The following is a 15,580-nucleotide window of genomic DNA, read 5'->3' on the forward strand; positions in this document are numbered from 1 at the left end:
CTTTAAGGTTTGTGTTGAGAAATGTGTTGTAATTCTGATAGGTTTTCCTTTCTAGGTGATTTGTTGCTTTTCTCTAGCAGCCTTTGAGACTCTGTTTATGTGTTGTATTTCTGGTATTTTATTTATTGTGTGGTGTGGAGTGGTATTTTTCTGATCACTGCTACTGAAGGTTGTATATACTTTGCTTCTCTGCACATTAAAATTTTTTCCAAATCTGGAAAGTTTTCTATTACTAAGGCAAACAGGTTTTCTTTTAATGCTTTTTGTACTGTCTTTTTGCTAATTCCAATTTCTCTTTAATTCTTCTTCTTTGAGTCATTTAGGAGATGTTGGATCCATTTTTCATGTTCTTTTGTTTTTAAGGTATGTCTCATTAACTGATCATTGACCACAGCCCTGTCCTTTAGGTCTGACACTGTGTCTTCACACTGATTACTTCCACAAACTATACTTTCGGTCATGTTTTTAATCTCTTGGATTGATGTTTGGAGCTTTCTTATACACTCCTTTTTTATGCTGGACATTCTTGTTTTGCATCTCTTTCTTTAGGCCCACTAGCTGTTTATTAGTGTATTCTCTAGACTTTCTGATCATTTGTTTCATGACGATTATTGTGTGATTAGTTATATCTTCTTGAAATTCACCAAACACATTATAGAACTCCACTGATGCCCTTTCGCATTTATCTGCTGTGTAGTTTATGATTTGCTCCTCCTCAGTGCCCCTGTACTGACCTGGGGGGAGTTGGGAGTTTTTGGAGGCATTTTGTTGCCTTGTCTTTTTATAGTTCCTGTTTTGTTTGTTTGCTTGTTTTTTGTTATGTGCTGGGGTTTGTAAATTCTTTGGCCCAGTGCCTAGTTCCTCAAGAGTGGGTCACAGTATTGTTTATGACCCCCTTCTCTGGACAATCTAGGTATTGACGTGGAGAGAATACCAGTTACCCTCACACATACTCTTGTACTTTTTTATTCTTCTAATGCTAAAACAACTAACATTTATTGAGTATAGATTGAATATAGATAGTTTAAACATACCACCAGGTGAAATGTCTTCTTTAGGACTGCCCTGTCAGACATTTACTTCCAGGCCCCATGACTTTCCTGGTCTGAGCAGAGCCTTGCAGGGGATCCCAGGGTATCTTTAGCTGTCGTCCTCTTTAAGCCTATCTCCCAAGGAAGACTGTCACTTCAGTCCTAAAGTGAAACTGTCCTTCTTGGCCTTGGTGTCTTTTTCAGTCAGATTGTTCTGTTGGTTTTCAACTTTGTTGCCTTGTGCTTTGGAGAACCCAAGGACTGGAGGTGGATGTACTGTTCCTGGGTCTTCCTGTTCCTGGGCCTTCCTGGGTCTGGCTCATGGCCCAGAAGCCATTGGCATTGCTTGGGTGTGAGGCACCAGATTCCTTGGTCTTCTTGTTGTTGGTGTGGGGCTCTGGTGGGTTTTCATTGGCTTAGGGTGAGGCATGTGTTTCCAGGGTCTTCATCAGCTGGGAGCAGGACACTCACTTTCCCTGTGCGCTTTGCACATGTAAGGGGCTGGGCGCATGGCAGTATCCTTGTTTTTTTGAGACAGGGTTTCACTATGTACTTCAGGCTGGCCTTGAACTCACTGTGTAGCCTAGGGTTGTCTCAAATTTGTGGTGATCCTCCTGCCTCAGCCTTCCAAGTGCTGAGCTTGTAGGAGTGCCCCACTATGCCTGCCAGCCTAGGCAGCTTAGTGGCTTAGTAAGACCCTATCTCATAATAAAACATTTTAAAAAAAGATTGGGGATGTAGCTCAGTGTGAAGGACCTTGGTTCAGTGCCCAGTACCACACACATACACACAATTCTTTTTACTTCTGTATACGTTAGACATTTTCCATGTTTGAATTTAAGCTTTTAATTGAGTGTTTTAAAAAGTTACCTAATCTGATCCTACCTTTCTCTCTGTACAAAGCATTCTTTTATTAAACCCAGTGCAGGCAAATTAGTAATTTAGCAAGACCTTTTCTCAAAATAAAATATGAAATGAAAAGGAAGAGGGGTATAACTCAGTGCAAAACTAGGTTCAATCCTAGTACTGAAAAGAAAAATTCTTTTATTTTATTTTATTTTTTAATTTTATTTTAAAGAATAAAAGAAGGATAACATAATAATAGGGGGGACTTAGCAAATTACAGACAAAATGGTAGGAAATTATCAATGGTTATCGTTTTACATATTATTATCTACAAAATAGTTTCTCAGGAAAACAAATAGACAAATAATAGTGAGTTACAGACAAAAGAGGTAGGAGATTATCAAGAGTTGTTGTGCTATACTTTGGTATCTTCAAAGTGGCTTCTAAAGAATATAAATAGAGCTATACATGAGTGACCTATTGAAAAATCATTAACTATTCTCAATGGTTGTTGTAGGAAACACATAATAATAAACATACATTATGAAATAGGATAGGAACATTACAAACAACACAGTTTTTTTTTTTTTTTTTTTTTTTTTCTCCGGTACCGGGAACCGAACTCGCGACCTTGCGCTTGCCAGGCAGGCACTTTTGCCGCTGAGCTAAATCCCCAGCCCCACAAACAACACAGTTATTGATAGATTAGTAGGAAAATATCAATGGCTGCTGTAATACGTGGTGGTATCTTCAAAGTGAAAAGAAAAATTGTTACATATATAAAAATCATATTGTATTATAATTATAATATATATTTTTTATTTTAAAGAGAATGGTTAAAAAAACAGAAGAATAGCAAAATACAAACAAAACAAAGCAAGGGCATTAAACATGATATGGGGTTTCAAACCAAATGATAGGGATTAATAGTGGTTGTTATATTACATGTTATCGTCAGCGAAGTTGCTCAGATTACCAGATGTAAGAATGGAAGATTGATCAAACCATTAAAGAGAATAAGAAAATAATAATGTAAAAAAAATGCTTATGTCTGGTAATCTGAGCAACTTATAGGAAGACGATAGTATGTAATATAACAACCATTGGTGAATTCCTACCATCCTGTCTAATGAAACTCTGTGTTGTCTATAATTAGAATATACCATAATTATATAATTATATATTAAAGATTTATGTCTTAATGTATAATATTAATATTTTATTACACATTGTAATATAGTATACACATTAGTGTTCTGCTTGGACACTAATAGTGTTAGGTATCTTACTGTTTTTTTTTTTCTGATGGTTCATTTTTAAAAGACTTGAAATTATTATGACAGTTTTTTCAATATATTTAGTCAATTCAATGTATTTAGTTTTGCCTTCTCAAGTAATAAAAAACTAAAATTATCATCTAAGAGCAGTTTAGGTCTTCACTTGTACCTAATCATTTTTCTGCTTTTGGATTTCTACATTCCTAATGCCTTGGTTGAATTCTTCTGAATGCTGTTTAATTTTTCCTTTTTTTTTTTAAATATGACTCCAAGAATTGAATACAACACTGCCTTTCAAACGAGATTTGTCTAGGATTGATCTTATTATATATCCCTACCCAACCCTGTACTTAAAGGTACTTGGTATTACCTGTTGACTCAAGGATCAAATATGGTTAGGTACCTAAATTTAGGAACTGGAATCATGGAAAAAAATTTCAGTTTTATGGTCATATAAAATATGTGGTATTATCTACTGACTCAAAGATCAAACAAGATTAGGTACCTAAAGTTAGAAATGAGGATCATAGAAATTTCAATTTTATAGCTATATAAAGTAGAAACAGCTCCTTTTTTTGTTAGGGAGATAATTATCTTTAGGGATGGAGTTTCTATGATGCTTGAGTACCTCATTTTGGCAGTTATTGAAGAACAACTTACATTTGTTTTATTCTTACCATGTAGTAATTTTTTAATCTATAAATTACTCAGTTCACCACTGTTTCTTTTCTAGCATGGTTTATCTCTGCTTTTTGTTCCTCATTGATCCTTTTACTGCCTTATTTTTATTCTCTCATTACAGTGTCAGTTTTCCAGGTTTTTATACTATTTTTTTCCAGTCCTGAGGATTGAACCCAGAACCTCACATATAGTAGGCAACACTCTCTCACTGATTTCCATCCCTAATCCTGCAGTTTTTTAGTAGCATGGAAGTTACTATTTTTTGTAATTAAGTAAAGGTGTAAGTGATGTAAAATAACCTGCTAAATTTTCTATAATCTCCTACTGAAAAACTTGTGCTGTAGTTCAGCTGTTTTGGCTATAACACTTCAGCCTAACCCAAACAGTGGGAAAGTTTAAGAATATACATGGGTAATAAAGGCAGAATCATACTCTCATACAAATGGTAACTCCCTGTAAAGATTCTGCAATTTGAGAGGTTTTTCTAAATAAAGGGTAACATCAGTGGTAGCAGTAGGATGGCATCTTTAATCTTTACTGTAGTACTTAAACATTAACTTGATGGGTTCAGTTGCTCTCGTAGAGTGACCAGCCTTCCCTGTTTGCTCAAGATGAAGGTGTTTCTCAGGACACGAGTCTAGTGCTAAAACTGAGTAGCCACCAAGCAAGAGAATAGTGATGGCAGGTAAGGCAATGACAGGCTAATTAGGGCAGGCATTTTTGATATCTAGTTTTCAAGGCTGATTATTTTCTAGCCAGGTCTTATTTTTGGGAAAACATTGTTCTCTGTCAGCCTCCTGAGTAGCTGGGATTACAGGCCTATGCCACTGTTTGCAGTTTAGGTAGGTCTTTATGGCATTTCACAAATGGTATTAGACCACCATGGCAATAGAATAGGGGAAATACTATAAACATTAGATCATTTCTGTTGTCTTTTCCTATTATGCTGCTTAATATTATTGTTTCATTTATATAGTTACATATAAACTCCATCTTTTTTATCCCTAATTAAAATTACATGAACAAATTAGAAAGAACTGAATGATATATGAACTATGAATAGTGTTACTGGAGATGTTTATATTTGTCAAGTTTTATTGTGTTTTTGGTTTTTTGAGACAAGGTTTTGCTGTGTATATCAGACTAGCCTTGAACTCACTGTGTAGCCCAGGTTGGCCTCAAACTCACAAGGATTCTTTGGCCTCAGCTTCCTGAGTGCTGGGATTGCAGATATGTGCTGCCACACCTGGCTGAAAATTTTTTTAATGTGATTGTATTTACTTTTAGGTTTTAATATGTGACAGTTTTTGCTAATTGTTATGATAGGCCTTTATGTCATTGTTGTATGTAGAAAACGTTGCATCAAGATTTGTATTTATTTAGTATACTTCTACGCAGCTTCTTTTCTAATCTGCTAAGTCTAGGGAGGAGGCTGTCCTTTTATTAGATATTGTGGGAGTGGCATTTTTCTTTAGAAGACACTATCATTGATTGTCTGGTACATCTGGGATATCATCTTTAAGGGTCAGTATGAGTGAAGGTTTGTGAGCAGTGGTTTTTCTTCTGACCAGAAGAAAATTTAGGCCTATATTCTTTAGGCCTCTGTTCTTCTAGGATATTCTTAAGGTCTGACATAGTATGTATATTTACATATGCAATATGAGAGCCCCAGATATACCCATATATTTCTGTTGTATATGAAGAGGTAGCTTTGTGAGGGAAATAGTCAAGGATTTTTTTTCTTTTTTACATTTCTTTTCTTTTTTTTTTTGGGTGGGGGGGACTAGGAATTGAACTCAGGACCTCATGCTTCCCAGGCAGGCACTGTGCTGCTGAGCTATATCCCCAGCCTGCATTTCTATTTTTATCAAGATCATATATGTACGTACTTTAAACACAAAAATAAATGAAGGTAGGATGGAGGGAAGGGGTAAAAACTGAGATGCCTTGTACCTGTACCAGTTTTCTACAGTGAATATAGTCATGCACTACAAACATGTACTGATAAAAATTTTTTAAAAATAAGTAGGTGTGTACAGTGTTTATAATTTAAAACAGAAGTGCTTTGCAAACTGTCTTATTTCTTCCTCCTCAAAAAGACTATTTGAATTTTTAAAATTTTTATCTTTTGTTATTAGCATTCACATTTCTAAGTAATATACTTGTAGTGCTCCTTCTTGATTTTTAAAATTTAAGCATTTTTATTGATGTCATTAGATAAGGATGTAGCCCTACTACTTGCTTTTTTCTTTGAGATAGGCTCTCACTATGTATCCTAGGCTAGGCTCAAACTTATGGGGATTCCCTTGCCTCAACCTCCCGCGTGCTGGGATTACAAGCGTGTGCCACCACACCCAACTCTGACATTTCTCTTTTAATTTTTATTTTTATTAGTATATGTTTGCCATACATAATTGTTACACCCATCATGAGTTGGTACATGCACATAATTATTTTTCGTTTGCTAGGTTTCCTATACAGTTATTAGTAATTCATTTTCATCAGGGAATTTTAAAATTTTGGTCAGTTTTAGTAATAATGATTAACAGCTATAAAAGAATGATAAACAACTATAAAAGAATGTCTAAGCCAAGTGTGGTGGTGCATGCCTGTAATCCCAGCACTCAGGAAGCAGGAAGATCGCTGTGAGTTCAGCCTGAACTACATAGTGAGACCCTGTCTCAAAAAAAGAAAGAAAGGAAGAAAGCAAGAAAGAAAATGTATAAGATTCTAGTATAAAAGACTTGATAAAATTTTATATTTTGAGTATTCATACATATAACACATGCACATTTATAAATGTACTTTTTTTGAGGTATTGATTGCGCTTAGCAAACCTTTTAGAGACCAGGTACCCAACTGCAACCTAAAACCCACTTACGTATCACAAAGTACCAACACTGCAATTAAATCTAAATACTGAGGTTTTAGTTTCAAAAAGCAACTCATACATAACCATCTTTTGTTTTAAGAGAAAAGTACAGTAACAGAGCTTTTAGTGATACAAACAGCTTTTTATTGAAAGGGAGAAGTTTACATTTGGTGTGCTTTTGCACAGTTAATGTGATCTTTGCTGTTGTGTGCATGCTGCTAATTTTTCAAACCTTGGCTCATACTTTGTTAGTTTAAGAGCAGCTCATGCAGCACTCAGGTCGTCTGTTAGTCTGTCTTTTCTATCAGATTTGATATAATTCAAAACTGACAAGAGCTGCTTACAAGCATAAGATGATCCAAACAAAGTAAGGAAAGCAATCCCAAGTGCTTTTATTGACAATAATTATTTGGTAGAGAATTCCCCAGTTTAAGGATTTCATTTTCAGAACTACCAACTGTGCTGTCCTTTGTCACCCCCTCACACTCTGTCTTTTCTATCTTCTCAAGTGTTGCCCACATGTCACAGAGTTTATTTTTCCAAGTACAGCTTTCTTGAAGATATAATAGCCTCATTTCTAGATTACCAAAATCTAACCAGTATAAGCGGGAAAGATCAAGTTCTTCAAGTTTGGCTTTATCTGGAGAAGAAAACATGGCGGTCTCCATCTTAAAGAAGTGTGAAAATCTGTTACCTCACAGCTACTATAATGCTAGAAAAATTCCTTTAGATTTCCTGTTGTGTAGGATTGTCTGCAAATGCTGGAGAATTTTCTAATGCATTTTTAGATTTGGGAAATATTTTAGCTGCGCACTTTCAAGATCTCTTCTGAAAACCTGCAGTTTTCTCTCAAATGTTTGATATCACAAAACATCCTTTCTGTTGTTTTCCCTACATCTTGTAGTTTTTTGCTCAAATACATTGAAGTCTAGGGTAAAATCTGTAGAAAACATGAGGTTGTTAAGCTAGGCCATATCAGTGAGCTGTGTATATTCCTGCCCTTTTTCATTCATAAACAACCTAATTTTATCCAAGCAGGCTACACATCTGTCCAGGACTTGCCCTCTGCTCAGCCACTGGAGATTATTGTACATAAGTATTATACTGTACTTGAATCTCATCAAAAAATTGTCAAAAATTAAGAGCATGAGTGATGATGTAATTCACCATTTTGTGACTTCTTTGAGGACATCATCTAATTTTTTGCTGATTTCCATGGCACAGAGTTTCTTGATGTCTAATACACAGAATCTGAATGACTGGATGTTTTGCTTCTTTAATAACAAAGACTGCATGAAAACAGATGTTGCCCCCACTATGCACGTGTCCTGTCACTCGTAATTGCAACTACTTTTTCTGATCTATATCTTGTGACAAAAGGCCTCCATCACAGCACTGTAGACACCTGTTCCTTGTCTTATTCCAGGCAGAGACACCAATTTCACCAGTTCTTCTCTCACAAAGTCACCAACAGCAGAACACAAAATTACTGCTAGCCCTCTATGATTATTTATCTGTGCTTTCATCCAAGCACATGGAATAACAACTGGCTACCTTTTGTAAGTCAGTGGCTTATTGCTCGCTAACATTGCTTGCCATGCCCAGGACTCGATCTTTAACAGTATTTCTGCTAAGTGGCATCGCAGAGATCTGTTGTGCAGTTTTATCCTTGTTTGGGAAATCATGAAAAAGGGAATTACTCCCAGATAACGTGGCCATTTGTTTCAGAAAGATAGTTGCAAAAAGTAAGATACTGGGAGTGATGTTTCCTCAATTTCCCTTCCAAGAAACTCTTTCCTTCAGCTTCACCAATTTTGGCAACACTTGTGTTGATGTCAAAGTGCTGTCTGACACTTGATGTGCAACACACAATACCTTTACTACACAGAACGCATAACACTTTCCCATTGCCTGACTCTGTCCAGGCCTCTTGGAGTGATCTTCCACTATTTGTTTTTGGTTTTGCTTTTTTTGCCGCTGTCATTTTTTGGTGTTCAAAACTTGGAGTCTCCAAAATACAAAACTTTAAAAATGAAGGACCCAATACAAATCTATCCCTATATCAGTTAACAAAGAATTGGATATTCTCTGAGTCAACAATCTGTGGCAGTGATTCTCAGCTGGGGCTCCTCTTGAATTTGATGACCACCAGAATAAGGGGACAGTGTTCAAATGAACACCAGCTTTTGGTCTGCTCTGAAAGAGGCATCTGCACACATTTCCTACCTTACAAGGGCTTCTGCTAAAATCCCAGCCAGTCGAAGGAAATATATATATACTTGCTCTTGTTTTTAAAAATTCTTCATAAACAGTTAAATATGATGCTGCAGATTCAGATATGCCAGGGGAACAGCACAATATTTAAAAATCTCATTCTCCTAATTAGAACATCTTTTTGCTAACTCTTAGATATTAAATTTCAGTTTTTCATCAGAAAACTCAAAGCTAAAATCTTGTGTTATCAAAAAAGAATGTATTAAAGCACACTACTAGTCCAAGAAAATATATATATATTTGGCAGTGCCCTGACTGGCCATGTCAAGGTTTGAATGAGTCACACCTAATGGGTCCTGGCTCGTGATGTCATCGTCTGAACTGCTACTCCTTTCTGAGCATGTGCATGGCATCTGTGTGTACTCTATGGGCTCTGTGATGCTCAGCTGCCAGGGCGATGCTCGGGTGATGTGACCCATGTGCTGACAGGGCTCTGCATGCCTGCAAGAGCATATGTGCATTGGCTTACTACCACTGGCCTAGAGCCTTGATACTACGTTCCATCCACAGCCTTGTTTTCGAGGCAGGGTCTCACTAAGTTGGCAAGTTGCCTGGGCTGGCTTGAACTTTCATTCGTCTTGCATCAGCCTCCCAGAGTGCTAGGATTACACATATGACCATGCCCACCTCGTGAATGCACATACATATAAATATATATACATATATAAATATGTATGTACTCATGCAAGTGCATATATGTACTACACAGTCTCATATATTTATTGTGATCACCATTATCTTACAGTAAGAAGTGCACTTATGTATTTGTTCATTCTAATTATCATAATTTTATGATAGTAATATCCTGCTTTCTATGTTTTCATTTGATGCTTATTACTGCTAACTTTGGCTCTTGTTTTGAGTTTTGTTTCTGGTGGCTTCTGTAAACTAGTTTCCTCAAATGTAGTGGCTTAAAATGGTAGAAATAGATCATTTCACAGTTCTGGAGGTGAGGAGCCCAAAATTAGTTTCACGGAATCAAAAGCAAGGTGTCAGTAGGGCCATGATCTCTCCATCAGTTTTAGAGGAAAATTTGTTTCTTGACTTCCCCAGCTTTTTGTGCCTTCTGGCATTCCTTCACTTGTTGCCACAATGGATCACTTTCTGCCTGCATCCTTGCATCCCATTCTCTTTCTGAATGTCAAATCGCTCTCTACCTGTCTCTTATAAGGGCATTTATTAGGGGCTGGGGGATTTAGCTCAGTGGTACAGCGCCTGCCTGGCAAGCACAAGGTCGTGAGTTCGATTCCTGGTACCGGAAAAAAAAAACAAAAAAAAAAAGGGTGTTTATTGTCTATCCGGATAATCTGGAATTATTCCTAATCTCAGTTCCCGTAAATTAATCACATCTGCAAAGGTCCTTTTTCTTCATAAGGTAACATTTACAGGATCTAGAGAAGAGGGCATAGTGTCTTTGGGTGGCCACTTTGCAGCCTGCTGTAGTCGTGACCAGGTCAGTGAGAAGCCCTTTACAAAGTTGAGGTTTGGTGGAGACTTAAGGCAACAAAAGAAAAACAGTAGAAACATAACACATATTTGGATTGCTGGGCCCACCAAAATATCCGTGACTGTAATTAGTCTGACTCTAAAGTTAGGACCAGATGGAAAATGAAGGTACTGAACCTTCACTTTAGATTCATTACAATGGAGCTTTTGAGTCCTTGTTCACATGATGTGGGGACCTTAACACCTACTGCAGTTGGCAGTTAATAAAAGCAGGCACATTCAAGGCTCTGTTTTTCTTTTTATAACTCATATATCTCCTTTTACATTGTGAATAACTGTTTCGATCCCTTTACTCTTCAACTACCCAAATCTGGAAGTCCTCCTCTTGGTAGAACGGAGTAATGTTTAAAGCCTTCTCTGGCTAGTAGTATAAATCTCTAAAAGCAAGGAACAAGCAAATGGCATACTGTGAGAAAACAAGGTTGGTGGTAGAGGTTTTTTTCTTTAATTTTTTGCTCATTATTAAATCACAAAGTATTTAGTCATATCCTAAGTTATAGCCATATTTCCCTTCAAGGGAAAGTTGATGATATTAAAATTTCAATGAACAGGTAGAGGTGGCCCTGCTTGGTGTAATTTCTTTAAGTAGTATGGTGATATGCTTGGGATAAGCATTTCTCTAAGTAGTATGTGATAAGCCTGATGCAGTGCTTATCCTAAAAAATAGTACATGGTTCATTTCCTTCTTTTCCCCAAATGAAGCATAAGTTGCAGATTTGAGGGAGATAAAATAGCTCTGCTTCTCTGAATAACAAGTCAAAATATGTCTGTATTGGAGTTATTAGATAGAGGTAAGAAATGAACACAAACAAATTTGTTTTATTATGTTTGTGTTTTAAGTTAGTTTAGAAAGTCTTCCTGAATGAAGAGAGATCTGAGATATTTAAATAACTAGTTTTTGGGGATTTTTTGAGGGGGTTCTGGGACTCGAACTCAGGTCCTTGTGCTGCTGGCTAGGTGCTGAGCCACTCAGCTACATCCCTGGCCCTGTAGTTTTCAAATATTGGGGTTGAAGGGATTCAAGTAAATAAGGAAAAAAAAAGTTTGAGGGGAACTAGAAATAGAGTTTTCTAGCAAAGAGCGATGAAAGCCATTAGTCCTACAAGGACCAGTTGAAGAAACAACTATTGAAAATATGAGTAGAATGTAAGGAATGTGACTGTTCAATAATTCGAAGTGTATTAATTTAGACTTTTAACTTCTGTATATACTTAATATAAACGATACATTTTTTCCTTAACTATATATTTTAAAATTGATTTAACAGTCCTTAAATCAAGTTTCGAAGTTATCAAGTTATTATCTTAGAATAACTGCAATCATGTCATTAAACACTATAAGCAGATCAAAGTTTCCTGACAAGTAATCCTCTTGTCTTAGGTCTGGCATTTTTGAATAATAGGGACCTGTTTTCCTGTTGGAACACTTAGTACACTTGGTATTAAGACTTTAACCTGTTTTGTTTTCTTTTCTCCCCCTTTCATTGGTAGCTTAGTCAGACCATGAAACTGGCACGTCACCGGCTGGCATCCTTTAAAACTGTGAGTGAAAAAATGACAGCAGTGTTTCCAAATGATAAAAGGAAAACCTCTCCCATCCAAGAGGTAAATGAATTTCTAATACACTGTTTATAAAGATGCCGGTTAAAAAATACAGATAAACTTTAGTTGAGCAAAGTCTATAATTTCACACATTTTATTTTAGTAATTTGTTTGATCACCATATCATTTTGAGATTATTTTAGGAATTACATGGAAAACCTAGAGTGTTGCTATTACCCTAACGTTCTATATTTGGTATTTATGTTTTCTTTTAGAAAGTAAAATTCAAAAATCCATTATTTGTTGTAATGGAAGAGAAAGAACAAAATCAATGGCATTATCAGGGCCTTCAGAATATTCCGCCAGAATCCCAGGGTGATTTGATGGAAGTCCACAGTGTTGGGCCTGAAGCTCAGAGTGTTGAGCCAGATCTTCAGGCTGTTAAGCTGGCAGTTCCGTCTACTGAGGCAGAAAGCCAGGCCGTTGAGCCAGAAGGCCAGGCTATTAAGACAAAAACTCAGGGAATTATGTTAAAAACCTGTGGTATCAAGCTAGAAGATGGAAATATTGAGCTGGAAGCCCAGGATTTTCTACCCTCAAATCAGGCCTTTCTACCCAAAGACCAAGGCATTCTACCTAAAGACAACTGTGTTTTCCCTGAAGGTCAGAATACTCCACACAAATACCAGGACCAGAATTTTCTACATAAAGACCAGGATTTTCTACCTAGGAACCAACATGTTTACTCCAAAGAGCAGGATATTCTGCTCAAATGTCAGGATGAGGATTTTATACCTGAAGACCAGGATTTTCGTCATAGAGACCAGTGTGTACTTCCCCAAGACCAGGACCAAGACTTTCTACCTGAAGATCAGAGTTTTCTACCAGGAGACCAGTGTGTTCTTCCCCGAAATGAGAATATTGTACCTAAATGTCAGGACCATGATTTTCTACCGAAAGGCCAAGAATTTCTCTCTGAAGACCACAGTATAATACTCAACTATCAAGACCAGGATTTTCTTCCCAAAGACCAGAGTGTTCTTCCTAAAGACCAGAATATTCTAGGCAAATGTCAGAAGCAAGATTTTCCATCCAAAGATCAGGTAAAATAGAGTAGAAAGGAGATTTAAGAAGAAGAAATGAGCTACTGAGGGTTAGCTACTTAGAACTACTTGGAGTGGGATTTGTAAGGATTATTTTGTAGCTGATTTAGAGAATCATAGTAAGAAAATAGTTTCTTGATTGGTTTCTCAAAACTCCAGGGTTCATACTGTGTTAAAGTGTTACCAGCACATATTGCCCCATCTAGGCAATTACTTACTTGTTTTCAATCTTCATTAGGGAAACTATTTCTGTCAGCCAGCCTCTGCTTTGATAGCTGAAAGATGGAAAAAGGAGTGGCTCATAAGTACCCAACAGCATCTTTCACACAGGTTCCAAGGTCAGCCTTCCACCAGAGATCAGTTAGAGCAAAAGGACGAAGGGGATCAACAGGAAGTAAGTTACTTAGGGTGTGGCTGGGCAGCAAAGCCCTTTATTCACTGACCTCAAATTAACTCCAGATTTGTCATTGAAGCCCAAAGCTTTACATTAATTTGTCATTCCTAAGTGAACAATTAATTTTTTGTGTTTACTTTTTTTAGAAAGCAAATTTGAAGCAGCCAGCATCCATTCTGATAGTCAGGCAAGGGAAAGAGGAGCTTCCTCTGGATACCCTTCAGGATCTGTTCAGATGTCATCAGACCTTCACCAGGGACAAGGTAGAACAGGAAAGGGATGGAGGTCAGCAAGAATGGAACTGTTGAGGGTTGAGTTTTGAGCTTACAAAAACTGTTAAACTAAACTGATAAAAAGCAGAACTGATAAAAAGCACAGTTTCTGTTTTATTCCATGATATTTCATTTTGCCCTGAGTAAATTACCCTAAGCTTCTCCACAAAGCTGATATTATTGCTATCATAGCACTGCTACTGGATACCTTTTAGTCTGTGTTTTGTTTTTTTTTTTTTTTCTTTTAGAAAGTCCACTTTAAAAAGGATCCACTCTTTGATATGACAGATGAGGAAGAGAGAAGAGACATTTCTCTGGAAGGTTATCAGTATCTGCCTCCCAAACCCCAATGCCAGAACTTCATCAAAGAGCAGGTAGAGCAGCATAAAAACAGATAAAGAAATGGAAAATAAAATAGCTGGGTTTTATAAATTCTGAACAACTGGTAATTTGAAATACAGAATCAGGAACTTTGGGGTTAAGCTAAAAGTACATCTTTGATTCCTTCTGTTATTAGTAGGATGATAGTCCTACATATTAGAACAACACGCTTGCTTCAGGAAGGATGCATAGGGTGTTAAGCCCTGATAGCTCAGTTCCTATTGGTCTTCTCTTTTTCTCTCATCTACCCCACACCTAATGATATAAGAGACCCTGTTTTACTAAACTATAAAGATGAAATCAGTTCTGCCGTTTGACAGGCTGATATATCAGACTATTTAAATTTACTGCGATTATTTTCCAATTCTTGCTAAAGCCCACAGTATTACTACAAGCCTACTGACCCTACATGAACAAATTAGGAGTTAGGAAGAAGTAGTAGTGGTGGCTCATGCCTGTAATCTTAGCACTGTGGGAGGCTGAGGGAAAGGATTCCAAGTTAGAGTGTAGCCAGGGAAACTTAGTGACTTAGTGAGAACCTGTCTCAAAAGTAAAAAGTGAAAATAGGAGTAGGGGTGTAGCTTTAGGCCTGGGTTCAATCCTCGATACTGGGAAAAAAAAAAAAGACACTTTCCCAGACTCATCTGTCTGTGGTTTTGGATTCAGGATTAAACTACAAAATTGGGTTAAAAGTGTAATATCTTTACTCTTCTCAAAACTAGTATCCTTGCTGAAGCCTGCAAAAATTAGCATATTACCCTGGTAAGTTTTTTTTGTTTGTTTTTGTTGTTCCTTTAGAACAGGTTTCTCAACCAAACCTCATCTTTTATGACAGAAGAAAGAATGAGAGAGCAGTTGCCTCCGCAGTATCAGCAGTATGTCCCACCTCAGATCCAGGACAAATCCTCCTCTAGACAACAGGTAGAGCAGCATAGAGAAGGTGTGATCAAAAAGATATTGAATGTTTAAGTTTTTAAAAAATTATTGTAGTAAAAGATACAGTTCCACTTACCTCCCTCAAAACATTCTCCCTTGCTTTGAACACATTCTTTGCATCATTCTTAACACTTTCTGAAGTAGCACTTAAAGTTCTCTTTCATGAGGGTCTTCAGTTTTGCTGTGTGACTGCTTTAATGCCCTGATTCAGTTCAAAATCTTTGTTTTTTACGATCATTGTGACTTTGGAGATGAGCTAGAGGTTGCAAGGTGTCAGTCTGGTGAATAAGGTGGGTGAGGCCACACCATTATGTTTCTGTTTGACAGACATTGTTCCAAATGTTTGATCAGTGCAGGGTGTTCCAAATATATGCTGAGTGTTTAGATTAAGAAATTTATTACTGTGAAAGACATTGCTAATAATCCTCAAAAATACTTCAAACACACTTATCCTATCATTCTTGGC

The 15,580-nt window shown here is 36.9% G+C and overlaps 1 protein-coding gene across 6 annotated transcripts in view; it reads left to right on the forward strand.

The window, feature by feature from the left end:
- The window catches only part of Ccdc15 (coiled-coil domain containing 15), a 74,715-nt gene that overhangs the window by 13,428 nt on the left and 45,707 nt on the right, over positions 1–15,580 (forward strand). For 3 of the 6 annotated variants that reach the window (XM_005378449.1, XM_005378450.1, XM_013511257.1), the window contains 5 exons: positions 11,978–12,091; positions 12,304–13,131; positions 13,672–13,788; positions 14,046–14,171; positions 14,977–15,099. In XM_005378449.1, the coding sequence (XP_005378506.1) occupies positions 11,978–12,091; positions 12,304–13,131; positions 13,672–13,788; positions 14,046–14,171; positions 14,977–15,099 (1,308 nt within the window). The remainder of the gene's footprint in view (positions 1–11,977; positions 12,092–12,303; positions 13,132–13,671; positions 13,789–14,045; positions 14,172–14,976; positions 15,100–15,580) is intronic. The other 3 variants (XM_005378452.1, XM_005378451.1, XM_005378453.1) reach the window with 3 other exon arrangements.

The sequence above is a fragment of the Chinchilla lanigera genome, unplaced genomic scaffold (genome assembly GCF_000276665.1).
Source record: "Chinchilla lanigera isolate Chin_1 unplaced genomic scaffold, ChiLan1.0 scaffold00011, whole genome shotgun sequence".
Lineage (NCBI taxonomy): Eukaryota > Metazoa > Chordata > Mammalia > Rodentia > Chinchillidae > Chinchilla > Chinchilla lanigera.